Raw genomic sequence first — 26,458 nt, 5'->3', positions numbered from 1 at the left:
AGTACTATTACTACCTCTAAACATTACTCTCAACTACCTCCTGTTACAATGGCGCCGTTGTGTGGTTCCAAGGTGTTATTACATCTCAAAGGGATTACTAGCAGTGACATGAATACTGTAATTCCCCAGGTTGTGGTAAGGGAGAGACACTCAGGTCGCAGATGGACTTCAATCGCTTTATCGCTTTTTTTCCCCCTTGACAGCTGGGAACTCGGGGCAGCGATGCAGCAGGTGACCTGGTTGACGACACCCCCAGCAGATCATGGGACGTGGGTGCCGATCACCTCCTTTCTCGTGCTGGGCATCCCATATGCGCGCCAAAGCGCCTGTGCAGTGCGCCAACCAGCTTGCAGGAAAGCCGGGCTCTTCCGGGCTCAGCAGTAGCAAGCAGGATGTTGCGTCATCCGTGTCAAGAATGCAACAGTAACAGGGGACTTTTTGACTGTTGTGAAAGGACTGGGTCCTGGGCATGACCGTAAAAGGCATCCAGTGACCACGTCTGGGTACATTATGGCCCGGAATGTTAACACCTGTCTAGGGTCCAAGCCAGGGGTCACACTTTTCATATGATAAACAGGTCCTTCTGATCGCTAACAGATGACTAAATGACCCCAGGTCGATACCAAATGCAACAAACCATCACAGAGGAAAGCGGCTATTAGTAGAGGGTCTAGTGCTGGGTGCAATATGGTTACTCCATTGGGTGAGTTACTTTCAGAGTTACAACCTGGGTGAGTTTCCTTCAACCCGACTTGACTTAGAAGCGTCCTTTTTAAACACAGGTTTTAACCCTTGAAGCGGAGAAGTAGGTGCGCCTGCTCAGCACAGAAAGGGTTAAGGGTCCTGCACCACCTGATAACAAGGGTTTTAACATCCGTCAGTGATAATGCCAACAGCAGCGCCTTCAACCTCTCGGTCCAACCTGTTGCATCAGCCACCAACTGAAAACTGAGCTTTATTGGCTTGCCAACTTCCCCTACCGGAGAATTTCAGTGCTTTCATGAGGTCCCACATGTACTTATGAGTGCCGCCATGTTTGTCCACGCCCTCGTTTGCAGGGCGTCCATGCGCTGCAAACTTTTGTCTCAGACATGTCAACCACACACTCCTCCGCCTCCTCCTTTACCGTCGGGTATTCCTCCTTCACTTTACTTCGAAGGCCGAAATCACCAAACATCTTCCCCACAACAGCAGTCATGCAGCGGGTTGAAACCGAAGCTTCGGTTATATGATGTGCTATATATATCACTATATTGACACTTACTATGGTACCCATTATGTCATTGAATGCTCATATCACCTCACAAAAAAATTTAAATATTAAAAAAATTAAACTTAAACTGTGTTATGGAAAGCAGGAAGTGAACAAATGTAACAGTTACTGATTGTAAAAGTACCAGATGGAGGGGTAGGATTTAATAAGCTTTGCTTCTTCCTACTCCTTTTGGACATGTGGAACTGGGAACTTATTATGGGATGCACTCAATTGTAATCTGATGCATGTTCAAATGAACCATTAGCATTACACCTAGCACCACGGCCCGACTCATTGGCTCCTGTCACCATTCAAGGCCCTTAAAGGCCCAATTACACGGTCACAGATATTGCAATAATATCACCACCTCTGATGATTAATCTCAACTACCTCATGTTACAGTGGCACCGTTGTGTAGTTCCAAGGTGTTATCACACATCAAATTGATTACCCGCAGTAATTTCAGTAGTATTACTACCTCTAATGATAAATCTCAACTACCTGAGGTGACAATGGTGCCTCCGTGTGGTTCCAAGGTACTATTACACGTCAAAGGGATTACTTGGGCTAATCTTGTGGGTTTGCTAAAATGAGGTCTTGTCTCCTGAAGATTTGCAGGCTGATTTGCGTGTTTTTGTCTTTCCCCTTGTTCCTCCTGAAGGCGTTGGGTTTGAGCGCGGCGTACAAACGTTGCTTCCCGCGGCTCGTCTACGCCATGACGGCGAGGTACAACGCCAAAATGCATAGCGAGAAGAGGAAGCTCTTCCGGAACGTGTGCAAGTTCGCCGACAACAACGGAAGCCTTCGCTTGCTGGAGATCGGCTGTGGTAGCGGTGCAAACTTCCAGTTCTACCCGTATGGATGCACCGTGCTCTGCGCCGACCCCAACCCGCACTTTGAGACCTACCTGCGGAAGAGCATGGACGCCAACAAGCACCTGACCTACGAGGCCTTCCTGGTGGTCCACGCAGAGGACATGCAGGAGGTGCGGGACGAGTCTGTGGACGTGGTGGTGTGCACGTTGGTGCTGTGTTCTGTCCGGGATGTGAAGACGGTTCTGCAAGAGACTCGACGAGTGCTGAAAACAGTGAGTGTGTGATGGTGCCCAAAACACAAAATGACACTTTGTACAGTATATTTAATTACAATATAATTCTATATTTCTTTATACTTAGTGTGAAACCGGGGCCTGTAGAAAGTGACATTGAATAATTGGATATTGGATAATTTGTCATGGCACACTAGTGTGCTGTGGCAAAAATCACTGCTTTAGGAAATGGGAAAAGTCAATTCCAGTCTTGGTATGAATATAATGACACTAGTGAGTACCAGTGGCATTAAGGGTCACATATGGAACCAAAACAAAGGATGCTTGGGGGAGGGTTGGGGTACATGGACATTCTCATGAATTTTTTAAAAAAGTTGTAGAAGTTGGAAGTTATTTAAAAAAAAGTTCCACCAATACAGTAATCCCACCCTGATGGCGGTTCATTGTTTCCACAATAAAACCATTTCCATTTATTTTTATCGTAGAAAACCTGTTGACTTCCAAATACCCTTTTTAACATAATTAGAGACACATAGACATGACATAACACCCCTACAAGTCACTTTTCCAATCCTATTTCCCACCACAGAAGACATGAAAAGAGCAGGTAAGCTGAATACGCATAAGACATAAATAAAACGGTTGCTGTAAATGTGTTGTGGTGCTAGAGGTGGGTTCATTCAAAGCTGCAATAAAAGCCATCAAGTCTGGTGCTTGTGTCTCAACCAACATAACTGACAACTAGTGGCCAGTGTGCAATACAACCTATCACTACCTCTTTGATCACATGTGCCTTCTGAATGCTGCATGTTTGCATTTGACTTAATTTCGATATTTGTATGCTTTAGAATGCTTCAGTAGGCAAAATATGTGAATGTAAAATGTCTTTAAATATGTACATTTTGACAAATAGGCTGTATCCAACCACAAAACAGCATGATTTATTAAAAGTGTATTTTTGAAGAACCATGGAAGATCATCAACAAATGTAAATATTAGTCCATGACAACACAAATCAACACTCCAAGTCCTTTTTCAAATGAAACCTTTTCTGATGAAGGCAGTAAAAAAGCAAAGCTCCATGTCCCTGTGTGAAAAAGTCATTAGCCTAAAGCTAATAAGTGCAATCTAGCCTTTGGGAAAACTTGCAATGAGTCTCTTCCAGCGCTGTGGAGGAATTGTCACTAGCCACGTTTACATGAGGTGTTTTTCCTCTTTCCGAATGGAATCTTTCCGAATTACTTCCAAAAAAAATGCAAATACAGTGCATCCGGAAAGTATTCACAGCGCTTCGCTTTTTCTACATTTTGTCATGTTACAGCCTCATTCCAAACTGTATTAAATTAATCTCTTACCTCAAAATTCTACACAAAATACTCCATTATGACAATGTGAAAAAAGGTTTTTTTGACATGTTTTGAATTTATTAAAAATAAAAAACGAAAAAAAATCACATTTACATAAGTATTCACAGCCTTTGCTTAATACTTTGTTGATCCACCTTTGGCAGCAATTACAGCCTCAAGTCTTTTTGAATATGATCCCACAAGTTTAGCACACCTATCTTTAGGCAGTTTTGCCCATTCTTCTTTGCAATAAGTCTCAAGCTCCATCAGGTTGGATGGGAGACGTTTGTGCACAGCCATTTTCAGATCTCTCCAGAGATGTTCGATCGGATTCGAGTCTGGACTCTGGCTGGGCCACTCCAGGACATTCACAGAGTGGTTCTGAAGCCAATCTTTTGAGATCTTGGCTGTGTGCTTCGGGTCGAAGGTTCATTTTTCAGCAGGACAAGAGCGCTCTGGAGCAGGTTTTATCCAGGATATCTCTATATATTGCTGCATTCATTTTTCCTTCTATCCTGACTAGTCTGCCAGTTCCTGCTGCTGAAAAACATCCCCACAGCATGATGCTGCCACCACCATGCTTCACTGTAGGGATGGTATTGGCCTGGTGATGAGCAGTGCCTGGTTTCCTCCAAACATGGCGCCTGGCATTCACACCAAAGAGTTCAATCATCAGACCAGAGAATTTTGTTTCTCATGGTCTGAGAGTCATTCAGGTGCTTTTTGGCAAATTCCAGACGGGCTGCCATGTTCCTTTTACTAAGGAGTGGCTTTCATCTGGCCACTCTACCATACAGGCCTGATTGGTGGATTGCTGCGGAGATGGTTGTCCTTCTGGAAGGCTCTCCTCTCTCCACAGAGGAACGCTGGAGCTCTGACAGAGTGACCATCGGGGCCTTGGTCACCTCCCTGACTAAGGCCCTTCTTCCCCGATCGCTCAGTTTAGAAGGCCGGCCAGCTCTAGGAAGAGTCCTGGTGGTTCCAAACGTCTTCCATTTAGGAATAATGGAGGCCACTGTGCTCATTGGGACCTTCAAAGCAGCAGAAATGTTTCTGTATCCTTCCCCAGATTTGTGCCTCAAGACAATCCTGTCTCGCAGGTCTACAGACAGTTCTTTTGACTTCATGCTTGGTGTTTGTGCTCTGACATGCACAGTCAACTGTGGGACCTTATATAGACAGTTATTATATTTCCAAATCATGTCCAATCAACTGAATTTACTGCAGGTGGACTCCAATTAAGCTGTAGAAAGATCTCAAGGATGATCAGTGGAAAAAAGATGCACCTGAGCTCAATTTTGAGCTTCATGGCAAAGGCTGTGAATACTTGTGAATAAATGTGATTTCTTAGTTTTCTATTTTTAATAAATTCAAAAAAAAGTAAAAAAAAAAAAAAAAAACGTTTTCACATTGTCATAATGGAGTATTTTGTGTAGAATTTTGAGGTAAGAGATTAAATTAATACAATTTGGAATGAGGCTGTAACATGACAAAATGTGGAAAAAGTGAAGCGCTGTGAATACTTTCCGGATGCACTGTACATGGAAAGTAATATTCCAATCTCTTGTCTACATGCGCCGCTATAGTCAATGCGGTATGGGCAGTAAAATGTAAACAACAACACGTGATACCGGCTGCCCCGACTTTTTCTTTTACTTGTTGGAATAACTCCGTATTGCCAGTTTTTCGTCCGTGCGCGCCAGCAAGCCGGAGGAGAGCTACACCTCCGAGACCGGCGAGAGACCACACCCCAGAAGGGAATTGAGGGCCACACACCAGCGGGCACAGGTGTGCCCCCGCCAGCAGGAAGGCTCAGCGACTGCCAAAGCTGCGGACCGCTTGACCTACCGGTACTCGTCAGCTGCCTCTGAAGTCCCATGAACCAAAAGGCCCGATAGGACTCCTTCAGCTTGACGGCATCCATCTCCGTTGGTGGACACCATTGGTTTTGGGATTACAGCCACAACAGGCACAGACCACCTTACAGCCACAGCTCTGATCAGCCACCTCGACAATGGAGGCACAAAACATGACCCATTCAGACTCAATGTCCCCCTGTGGGAGTTCCAGAAGGGGGCCCCAGTGACCTGCCTCCGGGCAAGGGAAAACCTGGTCCAATGTTTACACTAATCATAAGGGTCTTTTGAGCTACTCTTTGTCTGATCCCTCGCCGAGGACCTGTTTGTCATCGGTCTTGTCATTTATTTAGCTTAGCTATTCATGATGTGCAAATGATGATTAGCTATTTCCACTATAATGGTTTGGATTTGGATCATAAAATGATGCCTTTTTCAAATGAAACAAGTGTTGAGTTGTTTTGTCATGGACTAATATTTACACTGTGTGACATGTGCAAAAAAACTGTAGAACTCAGACACACCAATGTGTGCGTGTAAATATATATTATATATGTACCGTGTATATTTGAAGACAAAGCTTTAATTTTCAGCTCTCCATACATTGCAAAATATTAAGACACCTCAGTATGTGACATGACCCCGCTACTCACATCACATCCATTTTTCAAACGCTCGGCACTAAAGACTAAGTGCTGAATGATAGGTATACTTGCCTCCAAGCTGCGTAGATACACAAGCTGTCTGACATGCTGCATGGAAGAAGACCATATGCATGAGGTTATGACTTCCATGGGCTGACCTCTGCATATATACCTAGCAGGTAGCAGGCTCACAGGAAGCCAGAGTACCTGAGAGAAGCACTCCAAGCATAAGACTGTCAAGATAAACTGCTATGCATCCACCCACCGTCTTTACTTTTTTCTGCACCCCAGGGTGGAGCCTTCTTCTTTCTGGAACATGTGCTGTCAAGTACGTCAACTTGGATACACTTCCTCCAACACACGCTGGAGCCTTTGTGGTTCTTCTTTGGAGACGGATGCACCATTACCAGAGCCACTTGGAAAGATGTGGAGGCTGCTGGCTTCTCTCAAGTCCACATTCAACATCTTGAAGCTCCACTGACTGTCGTCATACGACCTCATATTATGGGATATTGCATTAAGTGACAGGGTAAACCAAAAACCACCAGAAAAGCCTATCGAGTGAAAATATATATTATTTACTTACACAATCAGCAATATTTCATACATTGCTGCACATCGCCCCACCTTCCAAGATCAAATGGTCGCATGTTCACCTTTTAAAAAATTTGCCAAAATTAGTCATTCAATTGGCTAACCATGGCGACCAGACAAGGAATACACACGCACACGCATACAGACATAAATCCCTTTGTAGAAAATGAAGGAATGAAATGTAACATGTCCTTATTGGGGAAAAAGGGAAATTGCTGTTGAAGTCAAACTGTGTAAATGTTATTGAGAGCTAAAAACAAAAGAACCCAATATCATTTACTTCAAAACACAAGTAAGAAATAAAACAAAAGCAGGAAAGGACATTTAGAAAGTGACACTAAAAGTTCACAATTCCAAAGTTCCCAGTTTAAAAATATACACAACTATAAATGTTATAGCATTAGTAAATACAAAACAATGGGTGGAAAATGTCCAAATGGTTTTGTGTTTGGATATATAAAAGGGTACATATCTGATTGCTATATGTAAAAAGATGGAGGATCTCAACCTGAAGTGTTCCCAGAAACCTGATCATATCCACAGAGCTGACACGGCTCGTCTCTGCACTTCCGCCACGTTATCCCGTTTTCACGCAATAAAGTTCCTTTAAGGTTTTCAGCTCTTCGATCAGGGTTTTGTTTTGGTTCTCGAGCACGGCCACTCGATTCTCAAGGCATTTGACGTATTCCTTTTTCTTCCGTCGACACTCACGGGCTGCTTCCCTGTGACGAGGGAGGGGGACAGTGGTCAGTCCAGCAAGAAAGATGTGTATTACTATATCCTGTATATGATTATGTCCCGCCTCTTCCTGCTTCACACCCACTATCCTTGGGAAAGTAAATACAATATATAACATATGAATAGGGTTACACTTAACAGTGAGACATTTATTTACATACATTAGATTTACATGTTAGACATTTTACATTTTATAAGATAAAAAAATAAAATAATTCAAATAAAAAAAGCCCAAAGGAGGAAACCCATGGCAACAAAGTGCCATTGGCTAAACATTCCTTAATCAGCCATTCTCCCAATGTGTCTGGCCAAAGTCACACCAATGTGCAAGCAACAGCTACTTTCAGTTTCTGTTATGTCCACAACCGCTTACGTCGACATCAATGAGCCAGTCCAAGGGTTGTCGACATCAAATCTTTGGCATCTATTTACCTGTTTTTGGCCAGCCTAATTTCCCTCTTCATTGTCGGATCATCGGGTTTGCTCTGAGAGAGCCCCAAAGACGATGCCATCACCAGAGCTTGTGGCAGCGAGCCTGATGTTGGTGCTGTGCGTATTTGGTACGTCTGTACTTCTCCTCCTGCACCTTGGAAAAATGGAAATCTTTGTGTCACAGGATGATTGTTCGCCAGATGCTTTACACAGTAGACTCATCAAATAAACCATTTCCTCACCCTGCACAACCACCTGGTTACTCGGTACCAGTATCTGCTGGCCGTCAGGGGTCTGAGCATACTGAAGAATGGTTGTGCCCTGCTGGCCTCCGGTCGGGTTAGCCATGGCTACCTGCAGTTCCTGAATGCCATCAGGTCCTGGGTTTGTCAGCTGGATGGTTCCATTGGGCGTAACGGTAACTAGTGCACACAGAGATCAGGACAGGGTTTTTCCACAGTCCAGTTATCTTACATACGTGTAGGAGAGCAGGTGAGGTACACACTGTACTGGCCGGTGGTGGTCTGGTAGATGGGTGCGGGTATAGTCACGCCCGTCACTCCTGAGGTGGTGGAGCTGTCCTTCCCCTCAGTGTGTGATATTCCCTCAGAGGAAAGCTCATTGAGGATTTTTCTGAAGAGGAATCAAGAAAAGACAACAACAATGACGATGATGATGCTCTATCGCATGTTGGACGTATTTGCTTTTCTTACCTGTATGATGGTCGTCTGGCCAGCAGCTCTCTGGTTTTCTGCGGTGTAGCGCCACTGTCTGAAGAATCATGTGAATCGTCGCTATCTGAACCCTTGAGTAGAAAAATGAAGAGTCATCAAGCAAGGAATCATCAGTCACCTGTAGCAACAATAAATAACTTCACTTGTCCATGCTCATTTGGATTCAGAAATACAGTGTATCCATTTGGCCCTCATAGTGTACCTGGCAGTCTTCATTGTGGGTGGAATTCCCCCCAGCATCACAAAATAAGCTTGTTCTCTAGCAGATACTAGCTACTTGCCGTCTTGCTCTTAACTCACCCCCTCCCTCAAGCTTGACACATGGCACATGTAGTAAGCCAACAGCACATGCTGAGGTGTGTTCAGGGGCATCAGGTCATTACACGATCTTTCTGGGCAAAGACCCTGCTACCCACTGAAACTGGCTGTGACCCCACACTTGAGAATCACAGTATTTTAGAAGGTGTAAAAGTCTAAACCTCATATTTCAGCAAGCATGTTTATGTTTATCTTCCAAAAAGAAAATACTAGAGAAAGTATCCATGGATATACGTCACAGCATTCGTGTGTGCAGCCTGAATAATGAGATAGACCAGGAGTCGGCAACCTTTACTATGAAAAGAGCCATTTTACCCCCTTGCCTACTAAAGAAAAATTGCCTGGAGCCACAAAACAGGTTTAAATCAAGGTCTTACAGTATAAACTCTAAAGAAGACAATAGAAGAAATAGAAGTGCAGTGAATGTGCATGTGTAAGGGATGCCAACCATCAGTGTTATCATGCTATCATCTTGGTTAAACCTCACTACCTGACGCCTGAAGAAATGTGTAGCACGGTCAATTGACAGCGTGTTTCTTTTAGCTGGAGACCAATAACTGGGATGAGATCACATGCTGAGCCAATTAGGAGTCTCGCACCATTTTGGCCGTCAAAGGAGGGAATTTTGGGGTATCAACGTAGTTCAGATAAGAACAGACAAGTTGATCAAGTACTCTTGCTATTATTGGGAATAAACTTGCATAAATGTATGTGTAAATTACTGTAAACTTACCTGATATGTTTACTCTGGTTCTAGTTCCCATGCTGCAAATCTTTTTTAATTATCTCTAATTTATTTTTTTAGAAATGTCAAATAGCTCTGGGAAAGTATGACTTTTGTCCTCCATGTTTACCTGTGTGAGAGAGAACTGAATACCATCCTGTCTGCTCATTAGTCGCTCCATCCCACTGATTGGTCCTCGTCTGGGCGAAAGTGATGAAAAATTGAACATTTTTCAGCTTTGTGGGATCACGTCATAAGACAACGTGTGCACGATACATGCACAAAAAAAATTCACAGATTTTGTGTCCCTTGGCGGGAAAGAGACTGGCCCTGTGGCGCAGGTTCAATTGAAGATTTGGAAGAGGTGACTTGGCCTAATGCATACTGTATGTGCAGCTCATCAATCAGATGGGATTGTTGGTTGGAGCCCGTTGGGTACAGGTTTCACCTGCAGGGATGATCACTTTCATTTCCATATCTACTATGGACTAAATTATAACAAAGTGTGGAGTGCGTCTGTTGAAGCGTTTTGTGTTGTTTCTCGCCACATATTAAGTAAATGTAAGCCAGCATCATTGGCACAGAAGACAATGACATCTGTCCGAGTAGAATTAAAACCTCTACTTTCTTCTGAGATGTTTCTGTTTGGGGGGGATATATTGATTGTTACTTTACCACGTTGGGGGGGAATACGTGTCTGTCACATCTGAACCAACCCAGGTAGTCAAACACTGGCTTCCCTGCCTTCCTCGTGGTCATCCAATCACAAGTCAGACATAAGCCAGGATGCGTTCATGGTCTCACATAAAGTTGGATTTTTTTAAACTCATAACAAAGACATGCATTTTCCCCACTTGGGTGTTTACAGTCAAGCATGTTGCTGATCAAGTCATCGGATGATCAAACAACACCTTTGTAAACATTAATATGCAGGAGTACCAAGTACTCTGATGAGATACTGTTATACCACTGATTCATTGGTATCAACAACACATACTGTATATGAGACAGTGGTATACAGGATGAGTGATTCATTGGTATCAACTAGACATACTGTATCAAGGTCTGACCTGTGAAGTCTGTGCCTGTGGGGGCTGAATGACTGACGACTGAGGAGACTGGATCACTCCTTGAACCTGTAACTGGCCCCCTGGCAGCTGGACGACGGTCACAGGAGAACCACCAAGTGACATCTAAAAACAAACAAAGCACACACATATTTGTGTATTATCATACTAGTATTACCAAACATACTCGTATCATCCTATCACAACATCCCATCAATAACTACTATCAGCAAAGAACCCTCAACCAATCTGACTGTCACAGGTAGAGCTTGAAACTCCCTACTGACATGCTTGATATTTCTTTACTTTAACATGGAAACATGTTATACATACACAAAATACACACACTGTACTGATGACATACATACACACACACACACACCACATACTGTACTGATGACATACACGCACACAACACAGTGTACTGATGCCATACACGCACACACACTGTACTGATTACACATACATATATTGATACCACACATATACAAGACAGGTATTAATACCAAACATACATGGATATTGATACCCCACATAGGCAAGACAGGCATCGATACCACACATACATAGATATTGATACCACACATATATGGATATTGATACCACACATAGGCAAGACAGGTATTGATATTTGCGTTCTTTACTTGGATCGGCCGATACATGTGTGGGTTTGCCGATGTATTTTTCCGCGGCATGATTTACCGACAGGCATCCATGGGCAGCTTTGTGATCCTGCAGCACATGCAGGTACCCCTAACCCCAATTCATTCAATAATTTATTCATTCATTCATTTTCTACCGCTTATCCTCACGAGGGTAGCGGGGCTGCTGGAGCCTATCCCAGCTGTCTTCGGGCGAGAGGCGGGGTGCACCCTGGACTGGTCGCCAGCCAATCAGAGGGCAGGAGTTTAATTTAACGCCGGGCTGAGGTTAAATGTGTGTTATGTGTGTACGCTCTCTCCGAGCGCACACACACGCACACACACGCACATTGGAGCAGCCGTCTCTGCTATCAGAGGTCTTTAGCGTGCACAACGCGAACTTTAATGATGAAAGAAATGTGTGTTCAAGAAAGCCAAATACTGTGTTCAGTGTTTACATTTCGATAAATGTTTGTTTAAACTTGAGACCTGTAATATTTGTTATCATTGTCATTTTTTCATGTATATTGAAGGAACAAAAGCAGTATTGGCCACATATATGAGACCAAGCAAAATCAGCTGTCCATAATCAGCCATTGGCTAATGGTGATGGAAAAAAATCGGTATCGGCATGGGCCTGAAAAAATCCATATCGGTTTATCCCTAATAGACAGGTATTGATACCATACAAAGACTTGAGTTGGAAGGTACTGTGTGTATAATTGATGCCGTGTAACTAGATTAGAGGTATATATTTTCTTTCCATCTACCATATGGTTTATTGATAACCCACCACAAAAATGTAGTTGTTTCCACGCATTTAGCTCGTTTTCTGGCAAAGTGCACCCGCTGTGAGTGGCGAGGCCATTGAATGGAGGCATTCTTAAGGACTTCATGGCACACCCAACTCCCGAAAAGCACCAGAATGGTCCCCAAGAAGGACCCAAGAATTGAACATTCATTTTCAAATGCTTATGACACCAAAGCAGGTTGACGAAAACAGGAACAAAACATTTATCATACTGCTGTCATAAATCAACAACTATTAAGTCTTGATTTTGACACAGCCCAGGGCGACGCCCAGGGCGATGCCATCTTCAGAAACCGTACCAGGAACCAGACTCAAACACATGCAAAGCCAAGAAAGTACCCTATAGTTATGATGACATCCTTGCAGAGCTGCTGGAAATGTCAATTTCTCTTCAAGGTTAATCAAATATCTACCTATTTACAACCACAACATGGAATGACATGGAATGACAACCCATGCTGCTGGTTCCTAGAATAGATTTGTCACATCTGATTTACTTACTGAAAGTGACAGATGACTGCAAGGTAGGCTAGAAAGACGAGTGACAGCCATCCACGCTTGGCCAACAAGTCAGGTCGAGAACCCTTATGGGTGACACTGTGTACAAAGAAACACGACCATGAACACATTTATTCATTCACAACACAAATAACACTAATACTGTGTTGTGATCAATATAATTACTTTTACTAGTAGTGAGAGCCACTGGCGATATGACATGACTTTTTTTTGTTGTTTTGTTTTAGTATGGTTTTGTAATCTTCACTGCTCTACTTATTTGGTTGTTCTTATTGTGATATTGTGACATTTGCTTTTACCTTTTACTCTTTTATTGTCACTGTTATTATTATTATTATTATTATTATTATAATGACTTCTATGTTAGCATGCTAAATACTAGGGTTAGGTGATATGGACCATAGCATATATGGGGATATTTTCAGGATGTATCATGATAGTCTTGTATAAAAAGCTACAAAGCTTAAGCCATATCATGTAATATACTTATCTCATATTGTAAAGCACATGTATTTATTGGTAAGAAAGTGGCTAACTTTTCTAATGGATGTCAGCCTCTGCATATTGCTACTAAATCTCCAACCAACTGTAATGCCCGTGGCTGTCATGAAGGAAGATGTAGTCACCCATGCCATTCCAACTGTACATGGAAGATATTTATTATCACACTATTGTTTTGTTTACGCAAACGAGGGGCAAACGGTGCTCTACTTTTGAAGGACGATCACTGAAGTGTGTTCCGTGTGTGGAGAATGTGTATTTACGGCTAAGACGAGCTATGTTCAAAAATAAACATGCTTCTCGTATTTCTTCTTCACTACAACTTCCATGTTACATTTGATCATTTATACCGGTGTAAGTCATTTTCTTATCATGGGAAGTATCTATACCGCTATACTGGTACATTAAAAAATATCGCCCAAACCTACTAAATACACATTCATTTGATAAAATATACATTTAGGGCTCTAATTTTGTGGCGTGGTGCAGGGTGGCGTAGCGTAGTGCACCCCACGCAGTGGTAATTCGGTCCAGCGCACCACTGTGCGCAACCAATTTTGGTAGACTGCGCCGAGATGGGCGCGGTGGCACAGCAGGAGAGGTGTCCACATTTTCAGTTTGGCGCAGTGACAAATTCGTGACAAAACAGCCCGCCAAAGATGACTGTGTACTAAAAGATCGGCAGCTCCGACCTGGTCTGTTCTTAGTGCAGGCGAAGCGCACCCTGTGGAGTGGTAAATTGGTTGACAGGCGCACAGTGTCACCAAAACCTCAGAGGCACATTTCAGTGGAATAAACCACTATTTAATGTAAGTGTCTGAACCAGCATGGACAGCATGTATACTTTTGTATTCATGTCCCATCACATCTGATGTCAGATCAAAGACGTCACGCATAAGGGGAACTCAACCTGACAGCAGCTGAAAGTGATGCCAACTGATGACTGCACATCTCTCAGCCAACCACAGTCATGGCATGGGATACAAAGTATGAATTCTCATCAGCTTCTCTCATCTCATGAATCTCATTCAAAGAGAAAAAGGTGGAATAAATGTAAGGCAGTCGGTATCTTAAGGATTTACCTGTGATTGCCCATATTTCTGTTTTAATCGTTGTCAGGGCCGTTCTCGGCATGCACTACACACATCATGCGCCAGCACTTTTTTTCTTTTTTAATTTACATTTGTTGGATGATCTGAAACATTGAAGTGGGACAGACATTCAAAGAAATAAAAAATCAGGAACTACCACTATATGATAATATTGCAACATTTTCTGTGTCATCTTTCATATGAAGGCCGGCAAACCTCTTCACCACATTATAATTTCTTGTGTGATTATTAGCACCACAAAAAATTTGTCATCAAATCATGTTAATTGGGGTCTCTTGGGCCACACCTTGTCTAGTAGACCCGGATATGTTGGGCAGACTATAGCCACATTTACATGACGAGTTTTTCTCTTTCCGAATGGAATCTTTCCGAAAGCAATGGTATACATGGAAAAGAATATTCCAATCGTGTGTCTACATTGTGCCGCTATAATCAACCAGAACAGTCCATGGGGCATGCCCAGTAAAGCGTAAACACCAACATCACGTGATACCGACTTCCTCGAGTTTTTCTTTCACTTGTTGGAATGACTCTGTGTTGCCAGTTTTTCGTTCGTCCAGTCTTGAAATTTAGTTTGAATCAAAAACAAACTTTCCGCAGCAGTCCAGCGCGCCTCCATTTTTTTTAAATCGAAGATCGTGTCGAGCTGCGTGTTACGTCATATCTCAGCATATGCTGAAAGAACGCACTCGGGAACAGGAAAAGATCAAGTTCAATCTTGCTAATATTTTATAATTAAGCTCGGCACATGTTTATGTATTTTCTTTTTTTATAAAACTGGACTTATGAATGGCGTATAGAAGGGTTTAGATTCTGTTCCACAGATGGCGGTAATGCACACAAAAGCTACTTACCAACAAACAACAGAAGAAAAACACCACGAAGAAGAACGCACCCTGACAACTTTCCGATTGAGCGGGTACAAGATACCTCAATCGTATTGGTTAAAGGAATATTCCACCCCTGTGAATTTGATTATATATTCATTTGGATTGGCACTTTTCTTTCGAAATGAGGTGTATAGAAAGGTTAGATTCTTTCCGTTTGAGCAAGTAACCTGAATAGAATTGGAAGATTTGGGTCCATGTAAACATGGCTTATGTATCTGTCCAGGGAACGCCAAAGTAGCGAGTCCCCCCCACCCAATCATAAACAAATAAATTCTTATGTACAAGTCAAAAAAAAAAAGTAAAAGGGGGAGCATCATTCAAAGTTAATTGTTCCAGTCATGAACATGCACCATAAATTACAAAAGATTTGGATGAAAGATTTCCATATAAAAGTGCACGTATGATCAGATGGTGGCGCTGCAGGAAATGTCACGTGACGGCCACCAGAAGTGCCCACACATTCAGGTCAAAACAAACCCACAGAAGGTCAGCAATGGCGTGTAATCATACAAATGTCTCCAGGAGAAAGGGGTGAGGGGTTTATTGGATTTCTTGGGAGAAAAATTTAATTATCTGAAATGGAATTAATACCGTAACTAATACTAACTGAAAAATATCGATCACGCTAGTATGATTATTTAGATGCTCCGCCCACCTCTAATAAATGCCACTTTACTATTTTATTCCTTTTTAAAGGATAACACAGCACTTCCACTTGAGGAATATTAGCCAATTATGACTTTTGGCATACTTTTTAAAAAGGGAACCTCCTCTTTAGGCCGTTCTTGTTTTTGCCGCTTTTATGTTCATCAGTACCCGCAGCATTAGTAGGCCCCACACGCTGAAAAAGCTACTTCACATCGCCCTTTTCCAACTTTACATTTCAAAAAGTGAGCGTCTCCATTCAAAACAAAACAAAACAAAACAAAAAAATTGGCCATGAATGAGGCCGCTGTAACTGAGCGTCGAGTTTGTTTAGTTAACGTGCTAAAAAAAAGCATTCTTTGAAGGGCTCAAATCAACAGTTAGATCCACTTCCCGCCGCTGTGCTTCACAGGACGGACGAACTTGTGTGAGTCTCTGGTGAGCAAATGTATGCAACTCTGTCACTGGCACTCTGCTCACCGCGTCAAGAGACGTCAGCAACACGGGGGAGCGGTCCAGCTAACTAAAGTCTGTGAAGCGGCAGAGAAGAGTTTACGAGAAGCCAACAGCCGCCATTACGACCACAACGGCGCGAACGGCGGTGACGTACCACCGACCCGGACAAACTTACCTTTCACAGGCCGCGTAGCTGCTCCCGATCCCGGCGTGGATGTTGTCGACTTGGTCGTATTTTGTATTTTCCACACAACAAATATTTTGGGGAAAGTTATTGCGCCAATATGGTTAAAATGTTTTTTGAATAAAACGGACAGACACAGTTGCCAGATACAGTAGCTTGTATCCAGGCCAAAACTGCTCCCAAATAATATCGAAGATCAATAAATGTCCCACAGAAAAAAAACTGACGTCATGAATTTGGGCTTCGTATGGCAGAGTCTCTGTGACAAAGTACGTCACAGAGCACGGAGCACGTCACCACGCCTTCCGCCCGCCTACTTTTCTTCCTCTCTGCAGCCCTGCGTCCTTTCAGGTGCAACGCTGCCCCCTCTGGATAAAGTCTGCCATTACAAACACGCACTGCAGGTACAGTACATCTCAATAAACTTCAATATCTTTGGACATTTATCCCAGTGCTTAGTTTTTTACTTCAGTAGTAACTGCTTCTTCATTTTGTGTTTTGATGCATTTGTAAGTTTTATATTAATAAAAGCTTTGCTTGTAGAAATAAAATGAAACCAACAAAATAGAGAAACTGAGCAAAAAGCGCAATGGACGGCAATCCCTCGTTTATGGCAACTAACAGGGTTAGGCTCTTTCATGTCTCTTCTGAATCCCTTATATTTGTATTTACTTTATTTCACTATTGTTATCTTGCAAATGGTCTGCACGAGTGGTTAGCGTGCAGGCCTCACAGCTAGGAGACTTGAGTTCAATTCCACCCTCAGCCATCTCTATGTGGAGTTTTTTTTTACAAATATCCATATTCAACCACAGAACATATTTAACATAACATATTTTGGAAAAACTGAAACAAATTAGAATCCAAATGTGACAAGGGATTACTGTGAAGAGGAATACTGACACTAACTCATGATTATACAAAGCTTTGATTTTCTTCTAGCCTTCGACAAAATAAAACAATATGGAAAAATATTTAAGTGACCCAATGCATCCTTTGATTTTTCAGGACTCAGCAGAAGAAAATCAACAAGTCAAATGTAAATAAACATCAAGTCAAATGTAAATAAACATCAAGTCAAATGTAAACATGAACAAGTCAAATGTAAATAAACATCAAGTCAAATAAACATCAACAGGTCAATGTAAACATCAACAAGTCAAATGTAAATAAACATCAAGTCAAATAAACATCAACAAGTCAAATGTAAATAAACATCAAGTCAAATAAACATCAACAAGTCAAATGTAAACATCAAGTCATGTCAACATCAAGTGGTAAAACAGGAAGACACTCCCTTCATGCTTTTCTTGATTCATTTTTATTACTCAGACATAAAATAGAAAACAAAATTACAACCAAGTCAAATCAGTGGTGAGGTGGAAAGGGGTTATGATGCCTTGAGGAACGCGTGAAGAAGTAATCAGGTATTTGTAGAACATGCGTACACGACATCAAGAGAACAAATGAAAGGAGTACTTAGAAAAAGGTTAGCAGTGACTTGACGGTTAATCCCAAAGGTTTCAGCGTGGGTGACAAGACATGTGGTCAGGTTTGCATAGTGTGTAGGAGTTGACGTCAGAATGACTTGGTAGCAACGTGGCCAGAGGAGAGATGGGCAGTTAAGCCCACCTCCTCTTTGCTCCTTGAATACGGTCATGCTGATGCATTATTATGTAATGGGGTTTCAGTATTTGCACCAGCGGACCACCTGGTCCACCATCCCTGTGTTAGTTTTATTCCCTGAATATGTCATACATATGTATATATACTCTCTATAAAGATCTTTTTCTACACTTTTGCACCTCACAGCACACCTCTCTCATTCTGGAGTCACGCTAGCATTTTGCTGCAACATTAACCCCTTAAAGCCTGGGCTTCAGTGGCTGGCTAAGAATAATAAAAAGAAGATATATCCAAAATAAATAGGCTTTCTCTGCACCTACATGGATGGTGTTGGTCCCAAAAGTAAAAGGGGGGCCTTTGATGTTTGTTGTAGATGTGGCCAAGTCGAAATATATAAGTAGAAGCTGCTTATTCCATGACCTTTAAACTCAGCAGCAATGGCGGACTGGAAGAGTCCTCTCTTATCAATCCTACCTTTTCTGCCTTGGCCATGAAGCAATTACGGCAGTGGGAATACCTGACACTAAATCATTCCATCCACATTTTCACCAACATTTTGCATTTTAAAGGCGACCTATGATGCTTTTCCCACTTTTTTTTACCTATAAACGTAGATAGAATGTTTTATTCCGTTGTTAAACCAGAGTTTCAGATAATGAGGTTTGCACATTTGGAAGTGAGCCCTGAAAGAATTTGCATAACTGTTCCTTTGTGAAGTCACAGGAGCAAGCTTCCTTATGGGTGTGGCTGTAGGCGCAAGACGCTCTCTGCCCATCCCCCAAGCTCTGCTTCTCTGTTTACGTTTTTCAGGTAGAAGTTATTGGAATAAGAGGAAAATATTTTTTAATCTGTCAAGGCATCTCACTGGACTGTTTTTGTGACCATGAACGTGAAACCAGAAGCAGCACGTTCTCGCCGGGAAAGGTGCATTAATATTGGACACGCTCCACCGCCCTAGTGCTATACGTTACCAATCTGAGTTCATACACGGTAAGTCAGGGGTCTCCGCCCAGTAGCTTTTAACTTTTCAATTAGCTCTCCAAATACTTTTTTCATTAATTATCAACTCCTATACCCACTATAATTGGAAGTGGGCTTCGTTAGTAGTTAGGAAGCACTTTGGCCGTGTGACCAATCACAGCGGAGTGGGTGTGGCCACTTTTTAATAAATTAAAACAGCATTTTGGCAGGAAGCATAATTCCAAGAAAATCCAGCTGGAATAGGTGCATATTGTGGAAGATCCAGAAAGCTGGCTATTGTGTGTAGCTGCTTTATAGGAAACCAGGGTGGAAAAATGAGCCCCTTTAAGGGCTGTGCTCTTCCACTTAGCATCGATTTCACTTCGATGCTTCTTTGCAAACAGTTGCTTTTTTGACTCCCTTTTGTTTTTGCATTTTCAATCTCCACCTGGAACCCTGTGAACGTGCAACAGTGCAACATGTACGATCTTCACCCCTTCAAGCACTCTTACAATTACATTTGGACCAGGAGTGTATTTCTTCCTGGTAATCTTTGAGAAAGGAAAATGGGATAATGATGAGATCATAGTACATGCAGGCAAAATTATGTTGGAACGGGATATGGCGTAACTTGATACCCACGTAAAAGGAGGGTTGGGCTTTGACATGGAAATATAATGTACAAAAGATGGCAGAGAGCAAGGTAGAATGCACACATGCCTTTGCTACACTGAATCCAGTCAAGAGCATCAATATTAGCATCATCGCCTCATCCAAAACATTGGAATAATCATGTCTGGAATTGGTGCAACAGCGTGTCAGTCATTCCCATGAAGCCACTGTGATGAACGTACTCTTGAGTGGCGGCCCGTATTGGCTTCTCTATTCAATCTCTACCTGCGTGCGATTGGCTGAGCGAGGCAACGGTGTACAGTACAGTAAAAGCGCTTTGAGTGCTGTGAAGGTAGAAAGGCTGCTCATGTACACTTTGGATTTCTTTATGGCCTTAAACAGCAACAGCCCCCCCGTAACATAAACATGATGCTAGCCACAAGAGTGTCCCAAAATCCACTTGTGTTGGCTGTGAAGAAAGTGCAACATGAACCCTGCATCACATGACAGTACCGCAAAGCTCTTCTATCCTATGTACAGTCCATGGAAGTCACATTTGTACAATTCAAAACGGGAATTTACACGTATCCAAAATACAAAGAGGACTTTCCAAGTACAAGCCTCTTTTTTTATTTGCATCCTCGGCAGGATGGGCAACATCTTTTCAAGCCAAAGGAAAAAAAACATGGATTCCATAAAAGCCAAGAGAGGAATGTGGAACTTCATAAGGCAGGAAATACTATCTTACATATGAAGTATTAGGGCTTTTTTTCTTATCTTGGGACACGCAAGTTAACACACACATTACCAAGGCTGCATTCACACTTGTGGTTTGGAAAAAACAACTTACAGAGAGTCGAGTGGTTAGCGTGTAGACCTCACAGCTAGGAGAACCAGGGTTCGATTCCACCCTCGGGCATCTCTGTGTGGAGTTTGCATGTTCGCCCCGTGCATGTGTGGGTTTTCTCCGGGTACTCCGGTTTCCTCCCACATTCCAAAAACATGCTAGGTTAATTGGCAACTCCAAATTGTCCATAGGTATGAATGTGAGTGTGAATGGTTGTTTGTCTATATGTGCCCTGTGATTGGCTGGCGACCAGTCCAGGGTGTACCCCGCCTATCGCCCGAAGATAGCTGGGATAGGCTCCAGCACCCCCGCGACCCTCGTGAGGAAGAAGCGGTAGAAAATGAATGAATGAGCTTACAGAGATCATCTTTACCTTCATGAACAGATGGCAAAATATACTTAAGAAAGACTTGTGTTGTCATCCCTGCCTACTTTTGGATTCCTGTCATTTTAAGACAGGTCTGCGTACGGGTCATATTGCTTGTTTGCTGGCATGATGGCGTCCGGCACACGCAGCACAATAATAACCATTACCAGGTATGAGGAACTGCTTGTCTGGCAATGGCAATATCACCCTGCACTATTGGCCTAATAGTATATGTATGTAGAAGTTGTATTGCATATTGTAGTGTTGGTCTAATAGTATTTGTGTGTAGAAGTTGTATTGCATATTGCGGTATTGGCATGACAGTGAAGTGTTGCTTATGATCAGTAGGTGAGATGTCGCCTGATATTAGCTTGAGGAAAGAAGTGCTGCTTGTATCGGTATGGGTTGATATCGGTATCAGCAATGAATGGTGGATGGTATTGGTGACTATGAAGCCAAACATGACGAGTGTGAATGCAGCGTCGAACAAGAAGCTTGTCTCGTGTTTTGCTTTTGGGTGACCGAGGGAAAACACACGCACGTGTATGTGTGTGTGTGTGTGTACATATGTAGATGAAATATCATGGCTATTAATGTAAAGGCAATAAGATGGAATTTCCAAAGTGGGTGTGTGTGATGGGCCCTTTACATAAGAAGTGCAATTACATAGATTTTTTTTTTTGGGGGGGGGGCTCCCGGCAGTTGGGTTTTGCTGCTTGGGGCTGATTTGCATGTCAATCAAACACAGTGATTATTCAAACATGGCCGTCCAGCCTCTTACATGTTGTAGGCAACATAGATGGGATCCAGCTGGTCCGCCAAGAAAGAATCCCGAAGGTGCATGCGTTGCTTCTCCCCCCGGGAGTTGATGGGTATGACCCCGGGGTCCACAATGACCACCACGCCCACGATGAGGTGGTGCTCCTCCAGGACCACATTTGTTATCAGAGGCACCAGGTCCAGCGCATCCTGCTCTGACCCGCACAGCTCCGACACCACCACCAGAAGGTTGGTCCACGTAAACACCGCACTGCGAGCAACAAGAGCAAGACTTCCTCAAACATCTTTCTTTTGCCCCGCCGTGAATCACCACCTTATCGTGGTGGAGGCATTTAAGTGATCCGAGGAGCTTTGTTAGCTTGCAAATAGCCCCTCGTGTTTAGGTAGAGAATGGCAAGCTAAGAAATAGCCCCTCGTGTTTAGGTAGAGAATGGCAAGCTAACAAATAGCCCCTCGTGTTTAGGTAGAGAATGGCAAGCTAACAAATAGCCCCTCGTGTTTAGGTAGAGAATGGCAAGCTAACAAATAGCCCATCATGTTTAGGTAGAGAATGGCAAGCTAACAAATAGCCCCTCGTGTTTAGGTAGAGAATGGCAAGCTAACAAATAGCCCATCATGTTTAGGTAGAGAATGGCAAGCTAACAAATAGCCCCTCGTGTTTAGGTAGAGAATGGCAAGCTAACAAATAGCCCCTCATGTTTAGGTAGAGAATGGCAAGCTAACAAATAGCCCTTAGTGTTTAGGTAGAGAATGGCAAGCTAACAAATAGCCCTTAGTGTTTAGGTAGAGAATGGCAAGCTAACAAATAGCCCCTCGTGTTTAGGTAGAGAATGGCAAGCTAACAAATAGCCCCTCGTGTTTAGGTAGAGAATGGCAAGCTAACAAATAGCCCATCATGTTTAGGTAGAGAATGGCAAGCTAACAAATAGCCCCTCGTGTTTAGGTAGAGAATGGCAAGCTAACAAATAGCCCCTCATGTTTAGGTAGAGAATGGCAAGCTAACAAATAGCCCCTCATGTTTAGGTAGAGAATGGCAAGCTAACAAATAGCCCCTCGTGTTTAGGTAGAGAATGGCAAGCTAACAAATAGCCCATCATGTTTAGGTAGAGAATGGCAAGCTAACAAATAGCCCATCATGTTTAGGTAGAGAATGGCAAGCTAACAAATAGCCCCTCGTGTTTAGGTAGAGAATGGCAAGCTAACAAATAGCCCATCATGTTTAGGTAGAGAATGGCAAGCTAACAAATAGCCCCTCGTGTTTAGGTAGAGAATGGCAAGCTAACAAATAGCCCATCATGTTTAGGTAGAGAATGGCAAGCTAACAAATAGCCCCTCGTGTTTAGGTAGAGAATGGCAAGCTAACAAATAGCCCCTCATGTTTAGGTAGAGAATGGCAAGCTAACAAATAGCCCTTAGTGTTTAGGTAGAGAATGGCAAGCTAACAAATAGCCCTTAGTGTTTAGGTAGAGAATGGCAAGCTAACAAATAGCCCCTCGTGTTTAGGTAGAGAATGGCAAGCTAACAAATAGCCCCTCGTGTTTAGGTAGAGAATGGCAAGCTAACAAATAGCCCATCATGTTTAGGTAGAGAATGGCAAGCTAACAAATAGCCCCTCGTGTTTAGGTAGAGAATGGCAAGCTAACAAATAGCCCCTCATGTTTAGGTAGAGAATGGCAAGCTAACAAATAGCCCCTCATGTTTAGGTAGAGAATGGCAAGCTAACAAATAGCCCCTCGTGTTTAGGTAGAGAATGGCAAGCTAACAAATAGCCCATCATGTTTAGGTAGAGAATGGCAAGCTAACAAATAGCCCATCATGTTTAGGTAGAGAATGGCAAGCTAACAAATAGCCCCTCGTGTTTAGGTAGAGAATGGCAAGCTAACAAATAGCCCTTAGTGTTTAGGTAGAGAATGGCAAGCTAACAAATAGCCCATCATGTTTAGGTAGAGAATGGCAATCTAACAAATAGCCCCTCGTGTTTAGGTAGAGAATGGCAAGCTAACAAATAGCCCCTCGTGTTTAGGTAGAGAATGGCAAGCTAACAAATAGCCCCTCATGTTTAGGTAGAGAATGGCAATCTAACAAATAGCCCCTCGTGTTTAGGTAGAGAATGGCAAGCTAACAAATAGCCCCTTGTGTTTAGGTAGAGAATGGCAAGCTAACAAATAGCCCTTAGTGTTTAGGTAGAGAATGGCAAGCTATTTGTTAGCTTGCCAGTCTCTACCATAAATATTTATATTTACAGTTCAGTCGTCACTGACCTAAAACTTAATCTGCTAGCGATACAGAGGCCCAAATACATCTACTTGTGCGTGTGTCACCTTTCAGCGATACTGCGGTGTGCACGAGAGACTGAGGTTTCGATGTCGGTAGGGTGGTAGCGAAGGCCGCGTAGCTCCAGGGTCTCGTCCAGTGATCCCACCACAAAAAGAGCATCGTGCCGATCTGACAAAGTGGACATGATGACATGACTCGGGTACCAATTTACATTCAATGCCACAGAGGAGCAGAAAGGGTTCCAGTAGCACTATGAAGTATACAAGCCAGAAACAAAACCTGCTCAAGTACCTCCGCTGGCATCCAGCAGCTCGGTCCTCTTCACAAAGCCCAAGTACCCGGTTCTTGCCCATAACGTGTGCGGGTCTCCAAAGCTCAGCTTGGTGTTAAAGTGGTCGGCCTGAAGACCCTCCTCTCCGTAGATGGTGTAGTAACCGCTGGCATTGTGAGGGCTGTTGACCCAAATCTACCAGACAAAAGCTAATGTCGGGTCACCCGTCACTTGGACTACTACTTCAAAGCTCAGCTTGGACTACCTCCCCCAGATGAGAGTCCCCGAGCGGGCCTCTGGTCTCTGGGTTCACGATGATCACTCGAACGCCCGGTAAGATCTGAAAATACCAGAGATGTCAACTTCTTTCTTCAACCCATTTGTCAATGAACATATGTTCTCTGGTTCTTCTCAGCACACATCTTATCTTACTAGAACGCAGCAGACTGAAGAGCTACCATGTCAATGAAGTGTGTAGAGGAAGATCCATGTTAGATAAATGTCAATCATCATACATCCAGATACTGGAGATGCGTGAACCACACAAGAATTTACCTTGCCAGACTCCATCAGTGGAAGACTCTGAGGAGCTCCTCTCTCCACCAGTCTCACCCTGAAACATCACACAGACACACTGGCTCTTTGGTGGACTGATACCTGCGATACAGGCAGTGATATCATGGGCTATGTATTAGTAGTCGTTGGGGATGGTTCTTTGGTGGACTGATACCTGTGATACAGGCAGTGATATCATGGGCTATGTATTAGTAGTCGTTGGGGATGGTTCTTTGGTGGACTGATACCTGTGATACAGGCAGTGATATCATGGGCTACGTATTAGTAGTCGTTGGGATGGTTCTTTGGTGGACTGATACCTGTGATACAGGCAGTGATATCATGGGCTATGTATTAGTGGTTGTTGGGGATGGTTCTTTGGTGGACTGATACCTGTGATACAGGCAGTGATATCATGGGCTATGTATTAGTAGTTGTTGGGGATGGTTCTTTGGTGGACTGATACCTGTGATACAGGCAGTGATATCATGGGCGATGTATTAGTAGTTGTTGGGGATGGTTATTTGGTGGACTGATACCTGTGATACAGGCAGTGATATCATGGGCTATGTATTAGTAGTCGTTGGGGATGGTTCTTTGGTGGACCGATACCTGTGATACGGGCAGTGATATCATGGGCTATGTATTAGTAGTCGTTGGGGATGGTTCTTTGGTGGAGCGATACCTGTGATACGGGCAGTGATATCATGGGCTATGTATTAGTAGTTGTTGGGGATGGTTCTTTGGTGGACTGATACCTGTGATACGGGCAGTGACATCATGGGCTATGTATTAGTAGCTGCTGGGGATGGTGAGCTACATACATACAATACATTTGAATGCTGATAAAAATGAAGCTCTTGTCAATCAAATAATACAACTAAACCAGAGTATTTATCCATTGGAACCCAACCCATCTTAGGATGTCTACCAAAGCATCTACTCGTCTTACTAGTTGTAGTGTTGGTATTGATGGAGATTACACATTTGTATAAAGTCAATAGGAGAGGGGCAAGGGTAGAGAGCAGAAGGTGTGGTGGTGTTACCTGTCATGGCGGAGGGACTTCATGTCCACATAGACCGTACATGGATCAGGACCAGTGGTACCCTACAACATCACATAAACAACGTCCATCATGCTTCTCCTGGATACCACCAATATTTCTCTCACCTTTCAAATATCTTCTCTCACATTCACTAAGGCTTCTTTTCACCTCAACGCGAATTCTTCTGTCTTGTTCCAGGCCATCGTATGGTTATATATTATTCATTCATTCATTCATTCATTTTCTACCACTTATCTTTCTAAGGGTTGAGGGGAGATCATGCAAACTCCACACAGAGATGGTGTGGAGTAGATGTAGCTGTGAGGCCTCTGTGCTAACCATTTGTCTACCGTGCAGTACATTCATTCATTCATTCATTCATTCATTTTCTACCGCTTTTCCTCACGAGGGTCGCGGGGGGTGCTGGAGCCTATCCCAGCTGTCTTCGGGCGAGAGGCAGGGTACACCCTGGACTGGTCGCCAGCCAATCACAGGGCACATATAGACAAACAACCATTCACACTCACATTCATACCTATGGACAATTTGGAGTCGCCAATTAACCTAGCATGTTTTTGGAATGTGGGAGGAAACCGGAGTAC

The 26,458-nt window shown here is 43.1% G+C and overlaps 3 protein-coding genes across 9 annotated transcripts in view; 1 reads left to right on the top strand and 2 right to left on the bottom strand.

The window, feature by feature from the left end:
• Window positions 1-1,816: 1,816 nt before the first annotated feature.
• Window positions 1,817-13,630, top strand: tmt1a.1 (thiol methyltransferase 1A, tandem duplicate 1). Its single transcript, XM_058054400.2, has 2 exons — window positions 1,817-2,342; window positions 6,441-13,630. The coding sequence occupies exons 1-2, from the start codon at window positions 1,845-1,847 to the stop codon at window positions 6,672-6,674; spliced, it is 732 nt and encodes a 243-aa protein (XP_057910383.2). The 5' UTR covers window positions 1,817-1,844; the 3' UTR covers window positions 6,675-13,630.
• atf1 (activating transcription factor 1) lies at window positions 6,624-16,857 on the bottom strand. 3 transcript variants are annotated; one of them, XM_058054396.2, is made up of 8 exons: window positions 16,507-16,857; window positions 12,710-12,805; window positions 10,760-10,882; window positions 8,627-8,718; window positions 8,419-8,546; window positions 8,156-8,335; window positions 7,914-8,067; window positions 6,624-7,465 (listed from the first exon to the last, which is right to left on the bottom strand). In XM_058054396.2, the coding sequence occupies exons 2-8, from the start codon at window positions 12,758-12,760 to the stop codon at window positions 7,321-7,323; spliced, it is 873 nt and encodes a 290-aa protein (XP_057910379.1). In that variant the 5' UTR covers window positions 12,761-12,805; window positions 16,507-16,857; the 3' UTR covers window positions 6,624-7,320. The 3 variants fall into 3 exon arrangements, with proteins under 3 accessions (XP_057910379.1, XP_057910381.1, XP_057910380.1); XM_058054397.2 differs by having other exon boundaries at window positions 6,641-7,465; window positions 7,914-8,061; window positions 16,507-16,849; XM_058054398.2 differs by lacking the exon at window positions 12,710-12,805 and having other exon boundaries at window positions 6,630-7,465; window positions 16,507-16,852.
• Window positions 16,858-17,820: 963 nt separating this feature from the next.
• dip2bb (DIP2 acetate--CoA ligase B (putative)b) overlaps window positions 17,821-26,458 on the bottom strand; it is a 46,885-nt gene continuing 38,247 nt past the window's right edge. For all 5 annotated transcript variants that reach the window (XM_058054347.2, XM_058054349.2, XM_058054348.2 and 2 more), the window contains 6 exons: window positions 25,857-25,918; window positions 24,811-24,868; window positions 24,521-24,595; window positions 24,276-24,450; window positions 24,029-24,152; window positions 17,821-21,957 (listed from right to left, as the gene is read on the bottom strand). In XM_058054347.2, coding sequence (XP_057910330.2) covers window positions 21,705-21,957; window positions 24,029-24,152; window positions 24,276-24,450; window positions 24,521-24,595; window positions 24,811-24,868; window positions 25,857-25,918 — 747 coding nt within the window. In that variant the 3' untranslated portion in view covers window positions 17,821-21,704. The remainder of the gene's footprint in view (window positions 21,958-24,028; window positions 24,153-24,275; window positions 24,451-24,520; window positions 24,596-24,810; window positions 24,869-25,856; window positions 25,919-26,458) is intronic.

This window comes from Doryrhamphus excisus, linkage group LG18 (assembly GCF_037039965.1).
Source record: "Doryrhamphus excisus strain RoL-2023G ecotype Guam linkage group LG18, RoL_Dexc_Guam_v1.1, whole genome shotgun sequence".
In the NCBI taxonomy this organism is placed as follows: domain Eukaryota; kingdom Metazoa; phylum Chordata; class Actinopteri; order Syngnathiformes; family Syngnathidae; genus Doryrhamphus; species Doryrhamphus excisus.
This window is presented reverse-complemented; position numbering and strand designations above follow the sequence as displayed.

Bases quoted from the DNA above. Each gene is read 5' to 3' on its own strand.
- tmt1a.1 (XM_058054400.2), top strand. From the start codon at position 1,845: ATGAGGTCTTGTCTCCTGAAGATTTGCAGGCTGATTTGCGTGTTTTTG. The intron at 2,343-6,440 runs GTGAGTGTGTGA...TCTGCACCCCAG, and splicing joins CTCGACGAGTGCTGAAAACA to GGTGGAGCCTTCTTCTTTCT.
- atf1 (XM_058054396.2), bottom strand. From the start codon at position 12,760: ATGGCTGTCACTCGTCTTTCTAGCCTACCTTGCAGTCATCTGTCACTT. The intron at 8,719-10,759 runs GTCAGACCTTGA...TTTCTACTCAAG, and splicing joins CACAGGCACAGACTTCACAG to GGTTCAGATAGCGACGATTC. The intron at 8,336-8,418 runs GTGTGTACCTCA...TGTGTGCACTAG, and splicing joins GACCACCACCGGCCAGTACA to TTACCGTTACGCCCAATGGA.